At 39.3% G+C, this 24157-nt stretch overlaps 1 protein-coding gene across 2 annotated transcripts in view; it reads left to right on the plus strand.

Moving 5' to 3' along the window:
- The window catches only part of Ttc27 (tetratricopeptide repeat domain 27), a 188517-nt gene that overhangs the window by 55905 nt on the left and 108455 nt on the right, over nt 1-24157 (plus strand). For both annotated transcript variants that reach the window (XM_074049473.1, XM_074049472.1), the window contains one exon: nt 2812-2878. In XM_074049473.1, coding sequence (XP_073905574.1) covers nt 2812-2878 — 67 coding nt within the window. The remainder of the gene's footprint in view (nt 1-2811; nt 2879-24157) is intronic.

Genomic DNA, 24157 nt, shown 5'->3' on the forward strand with positions numbered 1-24157 from the left:
TTCTAATGCATGCTTCCCCCTTCAACAGGCAATGGTAAGAAGAGGGAAAGTCTATGTCCCCTTCCAGTTATCAGAGCTAAGGGAGATTAAAAAGAATCTGAGCCTTGTCATTGATAAGGGGCTTTTCTGGTCCTCCTTCCCCATGTTTATCCTGTGGCTTATAAAGAATGGCCAGTGTTTAAGTATCTAAATAGCAATTGTGGAGCCATTCTGGGTGGTCTTGGAGATGAAGGAAAAGTTTTATATAAGCTCAATCTACTTTTTTCCCTTTTACAGAAAAGGTCTAATTGGAGTATGGTATTATAATTTAAGAAACCCTGTGAAGGCCACTCCTCTTGGTCATCTGAGGCCAGGCCTCAGAATAAAGCTTCCAGTGTTTCCTTTCAATGTTTCAATAGGTAGGCCAGTGGAGATCACTTGGGTACCAAGGCCAGAAGACTGGAAAGGGCAGGTCCCATATACATGAACTTGTCAGACTCCCCTTTTATTGGCATCCTGACTGGGGATTGATCCAATTAACAAGACCAGGCATCCCTGTCTCATGACTTTCCCCACCATCCATGGCCAGGACCAGGGAAAGTGAACTGGTTGGTTTAGGCCACCTGACAAATGCAGTGAGAAAACAAAAAACCAAAATGCTAGGATCCTACCTTTTAGCTAACAATGGGCAGCCTCTTTAATAAAGGCTACCTTTTTAACAAAGGAATGGATCATCTGTAAAGTTAGAGAAGGGCATTCAGAGGGTGTCCTGGGGCATTCACAGTGCCACAAGGGATGACTGGTGCTAATATTTGGAGAGAAAAATTTTTATGCTGAGGCCAAAAGTATAGGAAATTTTAAATGAGAAGTTTAGAGACCACAGTAACGCCCATTTTGCTGTTTCTGGGACTATAACCTTGATAACAATTGAATTACAAGGACTGGGTTGGTCAGGTCCAATGCGTAAGGTGGGACTGGGAATGGGGCTTGAACAAAGTGCTGCCATCCCCTCCCACACCTGGGATGAGCGACCCCATCTGTCTAGGCCCCACCCTGTGGCCCATTGCCTTCCCTCCCTATAGTATACACGCGTCTGTGCAGCCTGTGTGAGTTTATTTTTCCTCATCACTTTTTTGGGAATGGCAGCAGGTTGCAGTTGCCACTGTGTATGGCTAGCGGCTTTGGATGTGTGCCAGGCCCACTCTATGGACTGTCATAACTATGGCAGGCGTCCCCACTGTGCCCAGGGGATGGCATCCCTGTGCGTTCCCACTGTGCCCAGGGGATGGCATCCCTGTGCGTTCCCACTGTGCCCAGGGGATGGCATCCCTGTGCGTTCCCACTGTGCCCAGGGGATGGCATCCCTGTGCGTGCCCACTGTGCCCAGGGGATGGCATCCCTGTGCGTGCACGCACCCGTTTCCCTCCTCCCCTTGGGGAGGCGGAGTTAGGGCGTGAGTCTGTGGAGTCTGCAGTTTTCTGTAAGTTCCTCTGTCTCTGCTTGGCGTCTAACAGCTGATTTAAAGCTATTGTGGACAGAGGGACCTGACAAACTAGTTGTGGAATTAACTTAAAAAAGTCGTAAGACATCATGCTACAAGTTCTTCATGGGAGGAGGCCAGGGTCCCAGTAAGCCCGGGGAGGGGAAGACCAGGGAGGGAACAGAAAAGATGTCCTGACATCTTAGGAAAGGGAGGGGAAGGCAGAGCCTAGAGGTATTATGCACGCCTGAGGGCTCAGCAATCTCGTGTGCTTCTAGGTCACTCTCACTGAGTGGTACTGGAACACTTTTCAGCAACACGAAACCTCCACTCTTGGGTTACTGTCTCAGGCAGAAGGGGTATTAGACGGGGGGAAAACAGAAGCAGTTGTCAGGTGCCATAACCAATCAGGACTCCCCCAACATAGCATGAGGCATACCGGAATAAACCCCGAGCTTGGTCTCAGCCCACAGGGAGGGAGCATGAGCACCCCCAGAGCCGGAATCACCGTGAGGCCAGAGTTGGCAGGGAGCAGCTGGCTTGACACCATAATGGGAAAGTCCCTCAGGAAGATAGGAAGAGTCAGGCAGGGTGAGCAAAGCAAGGATGTCTCCTTTTGGCTAGTCCTCAGCTGGGGGTTTCCCCCGGCAGGAGCATCCAGCAGGGCGCTGGACACTCAGTGGTCACACCTTAGGCATGCCCCTGTTGGTTTGATACTTAAGTCATATTGACCTTGGTCCAGAAGAAAAGTCCCTTCGTGGTCGCCAAAATGTTATGTGCTGGTTTGAAGTGTTGTAGGCTGGGGTTGAGGGTCCTTGCCTTCACAGATCAGGGAACTGGCTCATGAGGCAGCTGAATGATGAGCCAAACTTGGGATATATAAAGTGGGATTTATTAGAGAGAAAGAAAAGGCTACAGCTAGAGGAGTGCAGTGGAGCCCGGAAACTGGTAACTTGCTGCTCAGGTGAAGGCTGGGGTTTTTATGGACGTTCTAACTCTGGGTTAGGTGGGTTTTTCTCATTGACTGTGGATTCTTGGGCTTTCTTAGGTGAACTGGTTTGGTTTGCACCTTTATTGGGGGAGGGGAAAGGAAACAATTTTGAGAGCATTTTGCTCATCAGCCCTGTGGCAGATCTATCAGACTCTGTATCTTTCTTTAGGATGCAGAAATGCAGTTTACAACTCCCTCTCAGGGTGCAGAAATGTAGGCCTCTAACTCCTCAGGATACAGGAATGATATGGATTTCCAGGGGGGATGGGCTACCCATTCATCTACCTTAGGTCTCCAGACCCAACATAAGCTACAACAGTAAGAATTAATTTACCTTTTTTTTTTTTTTTTAAATTCAAAGCGCAAATTTCCAAAAAAACAACCCAGTTCATAAGTTAACTGAAGAGGAGCTGCTGGCATTTACATCGGTGAGTAATGTCTTTGCTTTCCGTGTTGTTCTTTTTTCTTGCAAATTATTTTGCCTCTGATATGCACTTGCCTTAGATTGTGCATGTTGAAACACTGATACATGAGGAAGTCAGTGAAAAAAACCCTCATCATTTTAGTTTCCAAGTTGCATGTTTCTTGCTTCTGACTTAAGCATAATCAGTGTTCTTTGTACTTAGATTTGGAGTCAGTGACCAAATATTTCTTGCTCATTTTTTTTTAATCCCAGAGCCTATTCTATTTTCTTGCACTTTATAGGTGCTCAATAAATATTTACTGAATGAATAAATGAAGTTGCAGAGCCAGAGCGATATACTCTGCAAATGTTATGCCTAAGAGTGAGAGTGATGCCTATGTGGGTTTATTTAAGGGGAGAGCTTGGGTAGGAGAGCATGGGCCATGAGGTTAAAGGAAGGAGAGGGAGTCGATAGTATGGGGTGCTTGTCAGCATTCAATAGTGTAGAGCAGTCAGTAGAGAAATGCGGACAGAGAAGAGGCTGTGGGATTTTACAATTAGCATGCATTGCTTACCTGTAGTGTGGTTTCAGTGGATTATCTGAATAGCCACCTCACTGCAGAGATATAAGGAGGGAATTGAGTGTGAGAAAACAAAGATGGCAGATAAAGACCACAGTTGGAGAAGAATAGGAATGAAAAGGAAAGATGGAATAGCATGTATTTGGGGATTTGATGGCCATAAAGGGTTTTCAAGGAGAGAGAAGTATGTAACAGAGGAGGGGTCGGTAAGAATATTTTTGGTTTTATGGATATAGGAAGATACATGTGTTCTTTAATGAATACAAGTTGCTTAAGATACATAACTTTTTCAAAGTCATTTTAATTATCATAGATGGGAATCTGCATTCTCTGAAGTTGTCTTCCTTTGTTATTGTAAATTTTGCAAATTGTTGTTTTGTACACACCATCTTGGAGCTGGTTAGGTAGTAGTCGTTTGAATCCTCTGTGTTCCTGTTTTATTTCCCACTTAAGTGTTCTTAGAAATCTTAGATGTGCATCATTATTTCATGTGTGTTTTAGGTGACTGGAATTGTCCCTGTTTATTTATCCCATGTGCTGTAAGGAACTTGGCAAGTGGTAAAATTGTTTTAAAATCATATAAAAACTCATGTACACGGCTCCTGCTCTCTTGCTGGGGTCCTCCCCTCCGTAGGGCTTCTTCTCCACAGTAAACCCTGTGCTGGTGTTTGAGCTGTGTCTCTATCTATCCATTCTGTGCCATTCTTTCATTTCTAAGAGTAATTCTGTTTCACTTACTGGGGTTTGATTTCAGGGCTTACACCTCGAGTCACTCCACCAGCCTTTTTCTGTGATGGTATTTTTTGAGATAGGGTCTCATGAACTACTCCTGGGCTGGCCTCGAACCGTGATCCTCTTGATCTGTTTCCTGAGTAGCTATGATTACAGGTGTGAGCTACCAGTGTCTGACCATTTGTGTGTTTTCAAAGACTGAATTCTACATGAATCATCCTCTCCAGGGGAATAAAAAACCTTATGTACATTTCATTTATTCATTCAGTTTAATGTTTGTCAAGTACTTAATATACATAGTCATTTCACTGGTCACTGGAAATGCAACACTAAACAAAGTCCTTTCCCTTTTAGAGTTTCCATCAATGTACATTCTTGTTGGGGGACAAACACTGAGGACAGAGAGAGAGATACTTAATAGAAGTGCTAAGGAGGAATGAAGCAGGGTAAGGGACTAACCATGGAATGCGGGTGCGTGTTTTAGCAAGGTGGTCTGCGCAAACCTCAGTGGGAGGGTGATAATTGAGCACAGTTCTGCCTGAGGTGGGGTGCAGGGAAGGGTATGGAAGGTCTGGATTGGCCATGAGCTTGAGTCCATCAAGGGAAGTACAGAGATGAAGAAGGACAAGTGTCTGGTGACAGACAACCTGGAGGCTTGGGTTTCTTATGACTCAGATGAACAGGCATGTGGCAAGTGACAGAACATGTTCCTGCTGGTCTCCAATAGGGAGGATGATGGGTCTATAAACAGTTCATTGTGGTGCCTGTGTTATCCACAATTACCCTGAAAAGACACTCAACACTCTTTACATCTGGACCGTTAAATTTCTTAGCACTTTTTTGTGGGTAGGGAATTTTTCTTTCCTTTCTTTAACTTGTTCTTGTCCTCTCTGCTGTGAGGAGCTTTTGAAGTCATTAACCCTGTGACTTCTGATGGTAGGTGACTCATCACTCCCAACTTGCAGCAGAGGCCATATACTCACATGGCATGCTTTCCTGTATGGGCCTTATGCCCCACAGTGCTCATTTCTCTTCCCAGCCAGAGCTGACCTGAGGACTGACCTCATCTCCTCTGCTGAGAAAGCTTTTTGATTACAGACACTCCCAGTGCTAGGCCTGTCTTTTCTAAAGAGATGATGTTAATCTCCAGGAAATCTTTAGTTTCTAAGAAATAGGACAGACAATTTAGATGTGAAGAGGGCTTTTAGGGGCCCCAGACATACTTGTCCCATTCTTCCTTTTTTCTGTCCTAAGTGAAGCATACAAAATATACCATAAAACCCCAAATCATCCAGGTGCTGGTAGCTGTCACCTGTAATACTAGCTACTCAGGAGGCAGAGATCAGGAGGATTATGGTTTGAGGCCAGCCTGGGCAAATAGTTTGCGAAACCCTGTCTCAAAAAAAAAAAAAAAAACAACAAAACAAAAAAACATCTCCATTAAAAGGTCTGGTAGAGTGGCTCAAGGTGTAGGCCCTAAGTTCTAGACCCAGTACCGCAAAAAATAAAAAATCCAAATCAGTTCTCATCAACTTTCCTTTGTGCCTGTCAGTCCTTCCTCTTACTTCTGCTTTGTGCATGATACTGAAATGGATAAGAAGATGAATTAGAAGAGACTCCTGGTTTCAATGAAAAAAGAAACTTTGTTTGTATAGTGGTGTTTTCATACCAATGGGTTCTGCATTCACAGATTCAGCTATCCATGGATTTAAAATATTTGAAAAAAAAATTGTATATGCAGTGAACATTTACAAACTGTTTTTCTTGTTATTGTACCCTAAAACGTACAGTATGACAACTCTTTACATATGTGGAGTTGATTTGAAGTGTAAGGGAGAGTATGTGCAGTTTTTTTGTAAATACTATATGTTTTTTTGTAGGAGAATTAAACATCCTTGGGTTTTGGTATTTTTCAGGGAGCTCTTAGAACTAACCCTCCACAGATACTGATGGACAACTATATCCAAGAGTATTTGAGCCAGTTGGGTCTACTTTGAGGTGCTGTCCCCCTTTGGCAAGGGTCATGTTTGGCTTGTATTAGTTATAATTAGTTATGTATCTGCCTTCACCAGACAATAAATTACCCACTTTAGGGACTGGGCTCTTCATTTCTGGGTCCTTTACATGACCTGGTGTAGTGCTTCAGTTCTTACTTCTAGTTGTTACTTACTAAATGTGTGCAGATAAAGAATAAATGCGATATACTACAACCTGGAACGGGATCATCTTCTGTTCTGCACGTTATCAGTCTACACAGCTCCAAAATTTAGGAACTAAATTGTGATGGTTTGTATGGCCACTTGTTTCGTCTACCTCTTCTGTAAAATGGGGGAAATGGTGATGTGTCCCTGCCCCAGCACCCAGAACTTGTTTTGAGAACAAATTGCAGAATGTACATAAAAGTACTCTACAGTCAGTAGAGAGGCTGATGTGCGTATAGCATTCAGAGATGAGCTGAGGGACTGGAGGCATGGCTCAAGCTGTAGAGCACCTGCTTTGGAAGTGCGAAGGCCCAGTCCCACCAAAAAGAAACAAAAAATAAGAATGAGAATGACAATTATTTTGTGTCTCAAGGGGTAGAATGCTTGCCTAGGAAGCATGAGGTTCTAAATTCAAACCTCAGTACTGCCAAGAAAAGAAACAAAAGAGAAACAGATGATCTGAAGTGTGTGGTCCCTGGTTTGTAGGAGAGCATTCCTATTTCTGAGCAGCCTGAATGGGTAAGACCTGTCTGGAACTGGCTGAAGATGTGGAAGAGAAGAGAGCAGAGGGGATAGGAACAGTGTACTCATTCTCATTAGGCATCCATCTCTCTTCTCTGGCAGCAGCCTGGTGGCCTAGGCCTTGGGCTGTGAACTCTTGGGTTATGTGTCTTCCTCTGTTTATGGAACAGCAAGTACAATACATATCTTAACATCCTGCCAAAAGATTATAAGCCCTTGGAGAGAGACAGAAAAAAACAAGGGTTTTTGGCATTTGGTAAATATTTATTCAGTAAACAATCAAATAGCTTACTGGTGCTGAATTTTGTTCGGTTTTAATGAACTGTCCTAAAATTTACAAAAATACTGGGGAAAACTTATTTTTTGAGAACTTTTTGCTAGTGATTTCAAGTTGGTGCAGTGTGTTGAAATATATTGAGGTATGTTGGGAAAATGTCTTAATTCAGCAGTCAGAAGCTTTTCTAAGAGGAATAGCTTTACTTGTTTAAGGCTGTTGTTATGTGGTGCTGTTCCTGAGAAATTGTATATATATGTTTCAGGAAAACTGACTGAGTCATAGTAAAAATAACCCATATTGCTGTAAAGAACCATTTATATTGTATGACTTGATAATTTAAAATTAACTGTGATATCTACGTTATTTCCTTTCAAATGAGCCAAGCCAATGACATTCAGTAATGTTTTTAATCTCCTTTCATTGCTGAAAATGGGAACAATTTAGTTAATTCATACAGGTGTTTCAGCTTTCATTGGCAAAAGTTTTGTTTAAGTGTGAATTGATACTGGCAGCTTGCCTTTTGACTGTCTGCCTAAAGCCCCAAGGTTTCTATAAATGAAAGAAAGAAAAAGTCCTTTGGAAGTTTCATGTTATATCGTATGTATTTTCTCTTTCTGCTATTGATTTTTTTTTTTTTTGAGACAGGGATCTCACTATGTTGCCTAGACTAGTCTTGAACTCCTAGGCTCAAGTGGTCTTCCTGCCTCAGCCTCCTGAGTGTTAGGACTACAGGCACATGCCACCACATCTGGTATGCTATTGATTTTGAAGCTACATAATATATACTACTATGAATATAAAATAGTTTGTAACCATTTTTGCAGATTAAAATGATCACCTGTTTTTCTTTTAGCGAACACTCGTTGTTTAATTTATTAAGATAGGCAGTATAACTGAATTAGCAGTGGTACTTTTCTGATACTTTGTGTTACTGAAGTTAATCACTTCAGAAGTACCTCACAGTATAAAGGAACCAGCACAGAGACCTGAGCAAAATAAAACAAAGAAAACCATGCCTATACAGACATAGTCAACCTGCTCAAAATAAAACAGTGTTTTGATAGCAAACAGAAAACTGACACATTCCATGAGAGTAACAGTAACTGCCAACATCTTCCCCTTCTTATCAGGAACTGCATGCTGCATCATCTTTCTGCTCTGTGCTTTCTTCTAGCCCATCCAGTCTGGAATGGACCTGGGGACTGATTTCTTTTTCTCTTCACAGCTAACCATGTATTAAGATTCATGTTTGTGAATTTCATTTCCAGTTATGTTGGAGTAACTGGTACTGGGGCTTGAACTCCCATTGTACATGCCTACAGATCTGGAGAAAATATGTGAAATAGCTGTGTATAGAAGGAATAATAAATCATGGCTAAATAGTATTTATCTCAGGAATACAAAAGTAGTTTAATATGAACCAATGCAATTCACTTTATTAGTAAAGGAGAAAAAACAGTGGTATGTCTAAAACCAAATGGTACATCTAAATCTCACCACATGAAAACAGCATTAAATGTTAATGGATAAATACTCCAAATAAAAGTCAAAGATCTCTTAATCAAAAAAAAAGGCAAAGATGCAACTGTGTGCTCTTACAAGAAATGTATTGTAAATACAGAGTCCATAGGTTGAAAATAAGTGGATGCAAAATATCCCAGAAAAACAGGAAGTATAAAAGGCTAGATTTATAATTTAATATCAGATTAAAATGGGCTTCATTACAAATGATGACTTCTAGAGACAAAGAGGGCTATTTTATAATAAAAAAAATCCCAAAATTTACCAGGAACACAGAACTATTATGAATGTGTATGTGCCTAATAATAGCTACATTATACATGAAGCAAAAATTGATGAAATTAAAGTGAGAAACACATAGTGTCACAATCATAGTTGATGATTCCAGTGCTCTTCTAGCAATGGATGGAATAACTAGACAAAAACAGTGAGTGAACATGTAGATAATTTGGACAATACTTTCAATCACCTTGACCTAATTGATGTTTATAGAATAGTATCTTCAGAATACATGGTCTTTTGAAGTGCAAATGATATCTTCAACAACACTAGGGCAATGCTAAGACAGTAAAACAAGAACCAATAAATGAATAAAAAAATAATGCCATTTGAACCAGAATGGAATAAGTGGCACAAGCAATTATTAAATCTCTTTTTAAAAAACACTCAAATAATTATAAACCAAATAATTAAACAACATACTTTATCCATGGATCAATGAAGAAATCACAAAGGATTTTTTTTTCTGGTAGGACTGGGGTTTGAACTCAAGGCTTTGAGCTTGTAAAGCAAGTGCTTTACCACTTGAGCCACACTTCCAGTCCATTTTGCTGTGGTTATTTTGGAGATGAGGTTTTGTGAACTATTTGCCTGGGCTGGCCTCGAACTATGATCCTCCTGATCTTAGCCTTCCAAGTATCTCGAATTACAGGCTTCAGCCATTATTGCCTAACTATAAAAGAAATTTATATATAAAAGTAAATCATTAACCTAAATCATTGATCCCAGTGTTACAAAAATTTTCTCCTATGTTTTATTGCTGTAATGTTATGGTACTGAGCAGTTTTGTTTTTGTTTTGTTTTTTTTTTTAGCTGAGACACAGATGTATGACCCATAAAAGAAAAGCGTTATAAGTTGTATTTCATTAATATTAAAATCTTCTGTTCTTTGAATAATAACATTAAAAAAGTGAAGACAGCCACAGACTGGGAGACCAAAATTCCATATACTTGTATTTCACAAAAGGCTTATATCTGCAATCAAACCTCTTCCAATTCAGTAATAATAGGATAAACAAACCAATTAAAATGGATAAAAGATTTGAACAGTTTGCCCTCCGTTTCTGTGTGCTCTGTATTCAGATTCAACCAACCTTGGATCAAAAATATTTGGAAAGAAATTGAGGCTGTACTGAACAGGTATAGACTTTTTTCTTGCCATTCTATAAACAACATAGTAGAATAACCATTTTCCTAACATTTGCATTATGTTAGGTACTATAAGTAATTGAGATAATTTGAAGTATATAGCAGGATGTGCATATGGAAGGGACTTGAGCATCTGAGCATTTTGATATTTTCAGGGAATTCTAAAACCAGTCTCCTGAAAGACATGAGTTAAAGATGCCAGATGTATGACTTAGTTGGGATTCTAGAATAGTTAAAACTAACTCAAAATGGCAGAAAGTAGTCCACAGATTGATTGCAAAGTGGAGCAAAGGAACCTTTCAGGCTGATGGAAAATTTCTGTAACTTGATTTAGTAGTGCTTACGTAGGTGTGTAATATTTGTCAAAACAGATCACAATGTACATTTTTAAATTGTATTAGTCAGATACTTCCCTAAAGGGAAGAATACATGTGTGTTATATATATATAATATTTAAGATTAATTAACAAAATAGATCTGCATTTCAGTATACATCAGTCTTTGTCATTAGTTTCATAAATACAACACAAACTATTTAGTCTATCTAATGTATTAAGTAGAAAGAATGTAGAAGGAGAACAAATATCCAGTAGGAAATTGCTCAGTGGTCACATGCATGATGTTATTTACTGCTTTTCCTGAGGACATCTATTAAAATAAAGTTCATCATTAATGCACGGCTTCAAGCACCTTCTTGTGTTAATGGAGATATAAGTAGATTGTTAGTAGAATTTAAATCTGCAAATGCCATTTTTAGGAGAATCTGTTTTTGGCCTTGAGATTCAGTCTTGGTTGTGTGGCAAAACATTAACATTGGGGAAAACGGATGAAAGATATATAGAAATTCTTTTTTCTCTTTAATCTATTTTTTATTAGTGATATTACTTGTATAAAATAATGGGTTTCACTTTGACATTATCGTGCATGAATATAAAGTACTTTGGTCGTATTCACCTCTCCCCATTACCCTCTCTGGTTCCCCTTTCTCTTCCCACTGGTCTCCGTCCTGTTCTCAAATAGTCCTTCTATTTTTATTTTAACAATTTACAATCTGCAGATGAGAGAAAACATGTGATAGTTGTCTTGAGTATTGATCATTTCACTCCAATTCCATCCATTTTCCTGAAAATGAAATAAAATTCCACTGTGTATAATATATATATACACACGTGTATGTATGTATGTATACATATATATATATATACACACACACATATATATATATATACATGTATATATGTATACATATATACACATATCACATTTTCTTTATCCATTCATCTGTTAATGGGCACCTTGGCTATTGTGAATTCTTTGTTATTCTCGCAACTTTTCTGAAGGAGAGGAAGTAAACCTAATGATACCTGAAATTAAAAGGTTTAAAGGGAAAATCCTCCATTAAAAAAAAACTATACAGACAATGAGTAAAGTACATCATTACCTTCTGGCTAGGTAATCCTTATTTTGGGTTGACAATATAAGCAGACTCTTGGGACATGCCCACATGATCACTGTTGAACTTCTGTCAGTCTGTCTGTGTCTCTTTCTGGGATTTAGCCTTGTGTCTTGCACTAGAATTCTAATTCCTCCTAGGTAGAGATTTCCAGGGACCTCTCTGCTTTAGGCCAGTACCTTTCATTAGGGGATATTGTATATTATCTTTAGTAACAAAAGAAATAGGGAGAATTAAGTAAACTTAAAGATGTAGATTAAACAACAGAAGGGGGACTAATGGACCAGATCCTGCAGACTTCCACTGCTGGGAATATGGCATACAGAGTGCTCTGAAAAATCTACCTGCTACAAAACAAGTAAGCCCTGGAAGGACACACTCAATAAGACATTGCTAGTCTCAACCAAGGTAGCAGAGGTGTCTAAGGGTTCTTCTCATTTGACTTTAACACCACATGCACAGGCACATGGAGAAACTAGGAGCTGGCGTCAGGGCCAGAAGTGAGAGGCAGGGAACTAAAGCCTATACAAGCAGGCAGTTGTGAAGGGCGGAGTTACCTAAAAGTAATAGCACTTGCAGAACTTTCCACTGAGCTAAGACCTTCCAGTAAGTCTGAAGTGATCCCAAATTCACAATGCTGCTTGGCCTGAGGCAGCAGAAACCAATCTCCTCCAGAGGAGAGTTGTGCAGTGAGCTCACAATGACAGGTAAACAAGCAGAAGAGAAGGCAAGCTCCCATGACTGAGAGGCAGCAGAAATGCAAACAACTGACTAAAGGACCGCATGAGTTGGGGTTTCTAAATCATAATTCAGAAAATGATTCAGCAGCCATATGTGGAATGTTCAAAGAAATGCAGGGTGCAGTCACAAAGACATCCATGTAATTCCTGTTATTATTAGACTTTTCTGATTTGGTCAGGAAAATGGAGCTTCTAGAAATAAATTGAAATTGGCAAGTAGAATTAAAAAATAATTCACATTTAGTCACATCGGATTGTCTTAATGTGCCATCAAGAACTCTGCATTACAGATACTCCAGAAATTCCATTCTGAGTGTACCTAAGTGAAATACTGCCATCTATATCAGTAGACACATAAAAGAATGTTTAATGATTGCACAGTGTTTATGATGGCAAAAAAACTAGAAAAAAATCTTTGTTGACAGGGGGATTTACTTATCAATAAATTGTGACTTTATATTATGATTTTCATGCAATAGCACCAGTTGGATGAATTTCCAAATTTAACAAGTTAAAAAGCTAGTCCTGGATTCATAGTCATTTATATTATTGTGCTTTAAAACCTTACCCTTGGTTACTTTAAACCTTCTATATATAACAAATAATTAAAAAATAAAGTAAAAATAATTTGGAGCAGTACCAAGATGATTTAAATGTTATTTGATCTCTTAAACCATTTTAAAGAACAGACAATACTGCTTTCACTGTGAACATTTTAAAGTGAATCTTACTGTCATTCATCAGGCTGGTAAGTAGCAGCATTCACAAAATGAAAAGGAAAAAAACCTTCAGAAAGAAAAGCCCCATAGTGGGGTCTGAAGTCCCCAGACAGAACTACAGAGAAGTTATAGCTAAGATGATTAATATGTTTGATATTGTTCAGAATCTTGACTCTGTGCTTCTAGTATTGGCCATCATTGAAGCTAAAGGTCTTAGGCTTTTGAGTTTATGAATTAGCACAGTGTGAAAGGATAAAGAATTCAGTCTGAAAATAGTTTATAGGTTCTATGTCTGCCTGCTTTCAGGGCAGTGTGAAAGGTGCCCCTGGCAGTGGTGATGAGCTGGCACCTGCAGAACACAGCTGCCTTTGTGTTTTGAGGCAGCCTAATGACCAACAGAGTGAGCTCTGCCTTGCCCTTGCTTCCTGTGTGAAAATTTGCATAGCAGAGAAAAGAGATTTAAAAGAGTTGTAATAGCCGAAGATCCAGCGTTTCAGGATTTGCCAAGCCAACCTGCTGCTAGATAATGTGGAAGAGATAAAGGTATAAAACATGAGATTTACCTTTGTGGAATTTTTAATTTAGTCCTAATCAGATAAATTCATAACTGTAATTACCAATAGCAGTTGGTATGAACTGCAAATTGATAGCACTCTAGATAGGTATAAATCCCCTAGTTGCTAATAAAGGGATAAAGTATTTAGGACTGAAGTCAAAGAAGGCTTTGTTCACTATGGGAGGATTTGAGGCAGGCCTTGAAAGACAGATGGGGTTTCGATGGACCGATGTAACACGAGTAGAGGCAAGGGGATGGGTGAATAGTCTGTCAGCTGCATTGGAAGATTTATTTAGGGTGGGAGTGAGGCTTAGGGGAAAGTAGGTTTGGGACAGAATTTAAATGGCCTACAGAGCAAGGATGGGGGATTTGGATTGCCATTCCACTTCTCCTGGGAATAATGTATAGCTTAAACTTGGAATTTTAAACTTACTGTGATTTGGTTCTAATTTTTAAAATGAATGCTCTTTTAAGTAGATCTTTGAAAGTGGAAAATGATTCTGCTTTTTATAGTATTTCTTTGTTTCTTACTTTGTAAAGTCAGCCTGACTTGGGTGGGCATCATCCGTTTTGGTTTTAGTGTTGCCAAACAGCTCCATACCTACAAGAAGTGCTTTAAGGTAGCTTTCAGTTACATGTGGGAGTAGCAGCAATCTTCAAGCTCCTTCATGATTTTCTGTTCTATAAAGGGGTCCTAGTGACCTTTGGAAGACTATTTGAAACATACAATGATAAGAATGAAAAGGAAATTTGTTTTTAATAGAAACAACAGTCCAGATCCTCTTTGATGGTGTTACAAAATGTTCTTGCTACCCTTCTAGGACATATTGCCGATAGTAGGAAATAATAAATACGTACCACATATTATACACATATACATACACATGCACATATGTAGTGAGAGAGAATGAAAGTGTATCATAATAAAAAGATTTCCCTTTTCTTTTGGTGCTGGGTTTTGGACTCAGGTCCTACACCTTGAGTTAATCCACCAGCCCTTTTTTTTTGTGATGGGTTTTTTTGAGAGGGGGGTCTTGCAAACTATTTGCCTCGTCTGGTTTTGAACAGTGATCCTCCTGATCTCTGCCTCCTGAGTAGCTAGGATTACAGGGCAAAGATTTACTTTTAAATGTAAGTTAAGTTGGTGCTCACTGACTTTTTCATTTTTGGCAGTTAACTGCATTTGCTGATTGACTCAGCTAAGTTCAGCTCAGGTGGCATGTCTTAAAGAGTAAGCTCCCCCAAGACTGCAGAGCAGCATCTCAGTCATCTTTAGGGAGTTATTCTGTTCTCATAGTACCTACTTACACGCCTTACCAACATTTAATGAAGTAGATTGGCTCTTTAACTTATAAAACATTGTAACTCTAAAGAGGAGCTAAGGGTGTAGCTCATGGTAAAGGCTTGCCTATATGCCACAACATCCTAGATTTTTTTTTTATTCATATGTGCATACAATGTTTGGGTCATTAATCCCCCTCCCCCCACCCCCTCCCTTACCACCCACCCCAGCTCCTCGATACCCAGCAGAAACTATTTTGCCCTTATCTCTAATTTTGTTGTAGAGTGAGGATAAGCAATAATAGGAAGGACCAAGGGTTTTTGCTAGTTGAGATAAGGATAGCTATACAGGGAGTTGACTCACATTGATTTCCTGTGCATGTGTGTTACCTTCTAGGTTAATTCTTCTTAATCTAACCTTTTCTCTAGTTCCTGGTCCCCTTCTATTGGCCTCAGTTGCTTTAAAGTATCTGCTTTAATTTCTTTGCGTTGAGGGCAACAAATGCTATCTAGTTTTTTAGGTGTCTTACCTATCCTCATACCTCCCTTGTGTGCTCTCGCTTTTATCAAGTGATCAAAGTCCAATTCCCTTGTTGTGTTTGCCCTTGATCTAATGTCTGCATATGAGGGAGAACATACGGTTTTTGGTCTTTTGGGCCAGGCTAACCTCACTCAGAATGATGTTCTCCAATTCCATCCATTTACCAGCGAATGATAACATTTCATTCTTCTTCATGGCTGCATAAAATTCCATTGTGTACAGATAACACATTTTCTTGATCCATTCGTCAGTAGTGGGGCATCTTGGCTGTTTCCATAACTTGGCTATTGTGAATAGTGCCACAATAAACATGGGTGTGCAGGTGCCTCTGGAGTAACCTGTGTCACAGTCTTTTGGGTATATCCCCAAGAGTGGTATTGCTGGATCAAATGGTAGATCAATGTTTAGCTTTTTAAGTAACCTCCACATTTTTTTCCAGAGTGGTTGTACTAGTTTACATTCCCACCAACAGTGTAAGAGGGTTCCTTTTTCCCCGCATCCTCGCCAACACCTGTTGTTGGTGGTGTTGCTAATGATGGCTATTTTAACAGGGGTGAGATAGAATCTTAGTGTGGTTTTAATTTGCATTTCCTTTATTGCTAGAGATGGTGAGCATTTTTTCATGTGTTTTTTGCCCATTTGAATTTCTTCTTTTGAGAAAGTTCTGTTTAGTTCACTTGCCCATTTCTTTATTGGTTCATTAGTTTTGGGAGAATTTAGTTTTTTAAGTTCCCTATATATTCTGGTTATCAGTCCTTTGTCTGATGTGTAGCTGGCAAATATTTTCTCCCACTCTGTGGGTGTTCTCTTCAGTTTAGAGATCATTTCTTTTGTTTAGCAGAAGCTTTTTAGTTTTATGAAGTCCCATTTATCTATGCTATCTCTTAGTTGCTGTGCTGCTGGGGTTCCATTGAGAAAGCTCTTACCTATACCTAATAACTCCAGAGTATTCCCTACTCTTTCCTGTATCAACTTTAGAGTTTGTGGTCTGATATTAAGATCCTTGATCCATTTTGAGTTAATATTGGTATAGGGTGATATACATGGATCTAGTTTCAGTTTTTTGCAGACGGCTAACCAGTTTTCCCAGCAGTTTTTGTTGAAGAGACTGCTTTTTCTCCATCATATATTTTTAGCGCCTGTCAAAGACAAGTTGGTTATAGTTGTGTGGCTTCATATCTGGGTCCTCTATTCTGTTCCACTGGTCTTCATTTTTTTTTTTTTTTTTTAAAATTTTTATTTTTATTTATTTATTTTTTTTTCTTTTATTATTCATATGTGCATACAAGGCTTGGTTTATTTCTCCCCCCTGCCCCCACCCCCTCCCTTACCACCCACTCCACCCCCTCCCGCTCCCCCCCTCAATACCCAGCAGAAACTATTTTGCCCTTATCTCTAATTTTGTTGTAGAGAGAGTATAAGCAATAATAGGAAGGAACAAGGGGTTTTGCTGGTTGAGATAAGGATAGCTATACAGGGCATTGACTCACATTGATTTCCTGTACGTGGGTGTTACCTTCTAGGTTAATTCTTTTTAATCTAACCTTTTCTCTAGTTCCTGGTCCCCTTTTCCTATTGGCCTCAGTTGCTTTAAGGTATCTGCTTTAGTTTCTCTGCATTAAGGGCAACAAATGCTAGCTAGTTTTTTAGGTGTCTTACCTATCCTCACCCCTCCCTTGTGTGCTCTCGCTTTTATCATGTGCTCATAGTCCAATCCCCTTGTTGTGTTTGCCCTTGATCTAATGTCCACATATGAGGGAGAACATACGATTTTTGGTCTTTTGAGCCAGGCTAACCTCACTCAGAATGATGTTCTCCAATTCCATCCATTTACCAGCGAATGATAACATTTCGTTCTTCTTCATGGCTGCATAAAATTCCATTGTGTATAGATACCACATTTTCTTAATCCATTCGTCAGTGCTGGGGCATCTTGGCTGTTTCCATAACTTGGCTATTGTGAATAGTGCCGCAATAAACATGGATGTGCAGGTGCCTCTGGAGTAACAGTCTTTTGGGTATATCCCCAAGAGTGGTATTGTTGGATCAAATGGTAGATCGATGTCCAGCTTTTTAAGTAGCCTCCAAATTTTTTTCCAGAGTGGTTGTACTAGTCTACATTCCCACCAACAGTGTAAGAGGGTTCCTTTTTCCCCGCATCCTCGCCAACACCTGTTGGTGGTGGTGTTGCTAATGATGGCTATTCTAACAGGGGTGAGGTGGAATCTTAGTGTGGTTTTAATTTGCATTTCCTTTATTGCTAGAGATGGTGAGCATTTTTTCATGTGTTTTCTGGCCATTTGAATTTCTTCTTTTGAGAAAGTTCTGTTTAGTTCACCTGCCCATTTCTTTATTGGTTCATTAGTTTTGGGAGAATTTAGTTTTTTAAGTTCCCTGTATATTCTGGTTATCAGTCCTTTGTCTGATGTATAGTTGGCAAATATTTTCTCCCACTCTGTGGGTGTTCTCTTCAGTTTAGAGACCATTTCTTTTGATGAACAGAAGCTTTTTAGTTTTATGAGGTCCCATTTATCTATGCTATCTCTTAGTTGCTGTGCTGCTGGGGTTTCATTGAGAAAGTTCTCACCTATACCTACTAACTCCAGAGTATTTCCTACTCTTTCTTGTATCAACTTAAGAGTTTGGGGTCTGATATTAAGATCCTTGATCCATTTTGAGTTAATCTTGGTATAGGGTGATATACATGGATCTAGTTTCAGTTTTTTGCAGACTGCTAACCAGTTTTCCCAGCAGTTTTTGTTGAAGAGGCTGCTATTTCTCCATCGTATATTTTTAGCTCCTTTGTCAAAGATAAGTTGCTTATAGTTGTGTGGCTTCATATCTGCATCCTCTATTCTGTTCCACTGGTCTTCATGTCTGTTTTTGTGCCAGTACCATGCTGTTTTTATTATTATTGCTTTGTAATATAGTTTGAAGTCAGGTATTGTGATACCTCCTGCATTGTTCTTTTGACTGAGTATTGCCTTGGCTATTCGTGGCCTCTTGTGTTTCCATATAAATTTAACAGTAGATTTTTCAATCTCTTTGATGAATGTCATTGGAATTTTGATGGGAATTGCATTAAACATGTAGATTACTTTTGGGAGTATAGACATTTTTACTATGTTGATTCTACCAATCCATGAGCATGGGAGATCTCTCCACTTTCTATAGTCTTCCTCAATCTCTTTCTTCAGAAGTGTATAGTTTTCCTTGTAGAGGTCTTTCACATCTTTTGTTAGGTTTACACCTAGGTATTTGATTTTTTTTGAGGCTATTGTAAATGGAATTGTTTTCATACATTCTTTTTCCGTTTGCTCATTGTTAGTGTATAGAAATGCTAATGATTTTTCTATGTTGATTTTATATCCTGCTACCTTGCTATAGCTATTGATGATGTCTAGAAGCTTCTGAGTAGAGTTTTTTGGGTCTTTAAGGTATAGGATCATGTCGTCTGCAAATAGGGGTATTTTGACAGTTTCTTTACCTATTTGTATTCCTTTTATTCCTTCTTCTTGCCTAATTGCTCTGGCTAGGAATTCCAGTACTATGTTGAATAGGAGTGGAGATAGTGGGCATCCTTGTCTGGTTCCTGATTTTAGAGGGAATGGTTTTAATTTTTCTCCGTTAAGTATAATGCTGGCTGTAGGTTTGTCATATATAGCTTTTATAATGTTGAGGAACTTTCCTTCTATTCCTAGTTTTCTTAGAGCTTTTATCATGAAATGATGTTGGATCTTATCAAAGGCTTTTTCTGCATCTATTGAGATGATCAAGTGGTTTTTGTCTTTGCTTCTGTTAATGTGGTTTATTACGTTTATTGATTTTCGTATGTTGAACCACCCCTGCATCCCTGGGATGAAGCCTACCTGGTCGTGGTGAATAATCTTTTTGATGTGTTGCTGAATTCGATTTGCCATTATTTTGTTGAGGATTTTTGCATCAATGTTCATTAAGGAGATTGGCCTATAGTTCTCCTTTTTGGAGGTGTCTTTGCCTGGTTTTGGGATAAGTGTAATAGTGGCTTCATAAAATGTGTTTGGCAGTTTTCCTTCCCTTTCTATTTCATGGAACAGTTTAAGGAGGGTTGGTATCAGTTCTTCTTTAAAGGTCTGATAGAATTCAGCAGAGAATCCATCAGGTCCTGGACTTTTCTTTTTGGGGAGACTCTTGATTGCTGCTTCAATTTCATTTTGTGTTATAGGTCTATTCAGGTGATTAATTTCCTCTTGGTTCAGTTTTGGATGATCATATGTATCTAGAAATCTGTCCATTTCTTTTAGATTTTCAAATTTATTTGAATATAGGTTCTCAAAGTAGTCTCTGATGATTTCCTGGACTTCCATGGTGTTGTTGTTATCTCCCCTTTTGCATTCCTGATTCTACTAATTTGGGTTTTTTCTCTCCTCATTTTAGTCAGGTTTGCCAGGGGTCTATCGATCTTGTTTATTTTTTCAAAGAACCAACTTTTTGTTTCATTAATTCTTTGTATGGTTTTTTTGGTTTCTATTTTGTTGATTTCAGCTCTTATTTTTATTATTTCTCTCCTATTTGTTTTGGGATTTGCTTGTTCTTGTTTTTCTAGGAGTTTGAGATGTATCATTAGGTCATTGATTTGGGATCTTTCAATCTTTTTAATATATGCACTCATGGCTATAAACTTTCCTCTCAAGACTGCCTTAGCTGTGTCCCATAGGTTCCGGTAGGTTGTGTTTTCATTTTCATTGACTTGTAGGAACTTTTTAATTTCCTCTTTTATTGCATCGATGATCCATTCTTCATTAAGTAATGAGTTATTTAGTTTCCAGCTGTTTGCATGTTTTTTGTCTTTACTTTTGTTGTTGAGTTCTACTTTTACTGCATTGTGGTCAGATAGTATGCATGGTATTATTTCTATTTTCTTATATTTGCTGAGGCTTGCTTTGTGCCCTAGGATATGATCTATTTTGGAGAAGGTTCCATGGGCTGCTGAGAAGAATGTATGTTGTGTAGAGGTTGGATGAAATGTTCTGTAGACATCTACTAGGTCCACTTGATCTATTGCATATTTTAGATCTTGGATTTCTTTATTGAGTTTTTGTTTGGATGACCTATCTATTGATGATAATGGGGTGTTAAAGTCTCCCACAACCACTGTGTTGGCATTTATATATGCTTTATGCTTTTAGGTCTTTCAGGGTATGTTTGATGAAATTGGGTGCGTTGACATTGGGTGCGTACAGATTGATGATTATTATTTCCTTTTGGTCTATTTCCCCTTTTATTAGTATGGAATGTCCTTCTTTATCTCGTTTGATCAATGTAGGTTTGAAGTCTACTTTGTCAGAGATAAGTATTGCTACTCCTGCTTGTTTTCGGGGGCCATTGGCTTGGTAAATCTTCTTCCAGCCTTTCATCCTAAGCATATGCTTATTTCTGTCGGTGAGATGAGTCTCCTGTAAGCAACAAATTGTTGGATCTTCTTTTTTAATCCATTTTGTCAAACGGTGTCTTTTGATGGGTGAATTAAGTCCATTAACATTAAGTGTTAGTACTGATAGGTATGTGGTGATTCCTGCCATTTAGTTATCTTAGTTGTTTGAAGGTTTGATTGTGTGTACCTAACTTGATGTTACTCTCTACTGTCTTGCTTTTTCTTATCCTGTGGTTTGGTGCTGCCTGCCTTTTCATGGTTAAGTTGGGTGTCACTTTCTGTGTGCAGGATCCCTTGCAGAATCTTTTGTAATGGTGGCTTTGTGGTCACATATTGTTTTAGTTTCTGCTTATCATGGAAGACTTTTATTGCTCCATCTATTTTGAATGATAGCTTTGCTGGGTAGAGTATCCTGGGGTTGAAGTTATTTTCATTCAGTGCCCGGAAGATCTCACCCCACGCTCTTCTTGCTTTTAATGTTTCTGTTGAGAAGTCTGCTGTGATTTTGATGGGTTTACCTTTGTATGTTACTTGTTTTTTCTCTCTTGCAGCCTTCAATATTCTTTCCTTAGTTTCTGAACTTGTTGTTTTAATGATGACATGTCGTGGAGTAGTTCTATTTTGATCTGGTCTGTTTGGTGTCCTGGAGGCCTCTTGCATTTGTATGGGAATATCTTTCTCTAGATTTGGGAAATTTTCCGTTATTATTTTGTTGAATATATTACGCATTCCCTTCGCTTGCACCTCTTCTCCTTCTTCGATGCCCATGATTCTCAAGTTTGGTCTTTTGATGGAGTCGGTGAGTTCTTGCATTTTCTTTTCACAGGTCTTGAGTTGTTTAATTAGTAGTTCTTCAGTTTTTCCTTTAATTACCATTTCATCTTCAAGTTCTGAGATTCTGTCTTCTGTTTGTTCTATTCTGCTGGATTGGCCTTCCGTTTTGTTTTGCAGTTCTGTTTCGTTCTTTTTTCTGAGGTTTTCCATATCCTGGCTGTTTTCTTCTTTATTGTTGTCTATTTTTGTCCTGAGTTCATTTATCCATTTATTCATTGTGTTCTCTCTTTCATTTTGGTGTTTATACAGTGCTTCTATGGTTTCCTTTATTTCTTCTTTTGCTTTTTCAAATTCTCTATTTTTATTGTCTTGGAATTTCTTGAGTGTCTCCTGTACATTTTGGTTGACCCTATCCAGTATCATCTCTATAAAATTCTCATTGAGTACTTGTAGTATGTCTTCTTTTAAATTATTCTTGTAGGCTTCATTGGGTCCTTTGGCATAGTTTATCTTCATTTTGTTGGAGTCTGGCTCTGAGTTTCTGTTCTCTTCATTCCCCTCTGGTTCCTGTACTAATTTTTTGCTGTGGGGAAACTGGTTTCCTTGTTTTTTCTGTCTTCCCGTCATTGTCCTTGGTGTTGTTACTGTCCCTGTACTGTGTGTAATTAAGTATTTTCTAGCTTGTAATAATAACAATGGTAATATTGAGAATGGAAGAGTGAGCTGAGATGGAAAGCAAGACGTTAAAGAAAAGGGGAAAACAAATATACAGACAAGAGGGAGAAAGCAGAACAAGGTATCAGACAAGAGAGTTTCAAAGGTATAAACAGGGAGTGTTAGTGTACTAATCGACAGTAAGCTGAACAGACAATAGAGTGACAGAGAGAGGATTGAAAATCAAAGATAAAAAAATAAAAAATAAGTATATGAAAGTAATATCTATTTATAAAAATGAATTAAAATAAAATGGAAAATAGAAAATTAAAAAAAACAAAAAAAACCAAAAAACCAAAAAACTTCCAAGTTTATATGCAATGCAATTTCAGTCTTAATAATTTGGATGTCCGTCTCAATCTCCAGTCCTGGAGTTGGTGCCTCAGATGTTGTTCTGTAGTTGTCTCATCAAAGGGGATGCATAAAGTAGAACAAAACTACACTCACACACACACAGAAGAAAAAAAAAAAAGCCCCACCAAGTGTCCCCAGTTCAAATGCAATACAGTTTCAGTAAGTTTTTCGGCTTGCAGGTGTAATTCGGTTGTTCTCTCATCAAAGGTAGGGAGAAAAAGAAAAAAAAAAAAGCGTCTGGAGGCAGTTCTGAGAGTGGTATCTGCAACTGTGTCTTGCCTGCCTGCTGCTCTCAGCCTGTAGCTGGCGGCGTTATTTATGCAGATCTCTGGGGTGAGCTAGCACTCACCTGGTCCCACAGGCTTTGTTTGCTCAGAGTTCTCCTGTGCGGGGAGGGGGGCCTCTGCTACAGGCTTTTCCCTTTTCAAGCACTGGGAAAGGCGACACTGCCCCGCGTTGTCAGGCCTGCGTGTTTATTTACAGTTCACGTGGGAAGTGGGTCTTCCCTCCTCTCACAAGCGTCCCCGCTCCTGGTTGCTGGGCGCGCCCCGCTCCCGCCAGAGCCTCTCCGGCCCGCCCGGCTCGTTTCTTTACAGTCCCGGGAAGGAGTCCCTTCCCCCAATCTTCAGCGCTCCGGGCGCCCCACCCTCTTTCCAGCGTGTCTTAACTGTTCTTATCGCTTAGTACTCAGTTTCTCTTTTTTTCCCGGGTGGAGGTCAGTCTGTCCAGGGGGCTATGCTGCTCTGGCCCAGGCTTGTCTGTGGGGGAACCGCGGTACCGCGAAGCTCACCTGGTCCCCGTCTTCCCAAGCCGTATGGGCGCCGGCCACTGGCGGCCCGGGGGCCTCCTCGGTTCTCCGTTTAACGTGAAGTGGAGATTCTCTGCGCCGGCTGGAGATGTGGAGGAGTCAAAGTTATGCCTTTTCTCGGTGATTATGATGCCTGCAAAGTGTGTCTCCAGCGTCTCTCCAAAATTTCACTATAGGAGGGTCGCTTTCTGCTTCCTACCTCTAGCCGCCATCTTGGAATTCCTCCACTGGTTTTCATGTCTGTTTTTTTGCCAGTACCATGCTGTTTTTATTGTTATTGCTTTGTAATATAGTTTGAAGTCAGGTATTGTGATACCTCCTGCATTGTTCTTTTGTCTGAGTATTGCCTGGGCTATTTGTGGCTTCCTGTGTTTCCATATAAATTTCACGGTAGATTTTTTGATCTCTTTAATGAATGTCGTTGGAATTTTGATGGGAATTGCATTAAACATGTAGATTACTTTTGGGGAGTATAGACATTTTTACTATGTTGATTCTACCAATCCATGAGCATGGGAGATCTCTCTACTTTCAATAGTCTTCCTCAATCTCTTTCTTCAGAAGTGTATAGTTTTCCTTGTAGAGGTCGTTCACATCCTTTGTTAGGTTTACACCTAGGTATTTCTTTTTTTTTTTGAGGCTATTGTAAATGGAATTGTTTTCATACATTCTTTTTCAGTTTGCTCATT

The sequence above is a fragment of the Castor canadensis genome, chromosome 12 (assembly GCF_047511655.1).
Source record: "Castor canadensis chromosome 12, mCasCan1.hap1v2, whole genome shotgun sequence".
In the NCBI taxonomy this organism is placed as follows: Eukaryota; Metazoa; Chordata; class Mammalia; order Rodentia; family Castoridae; genus Castor; species Castor canadensis.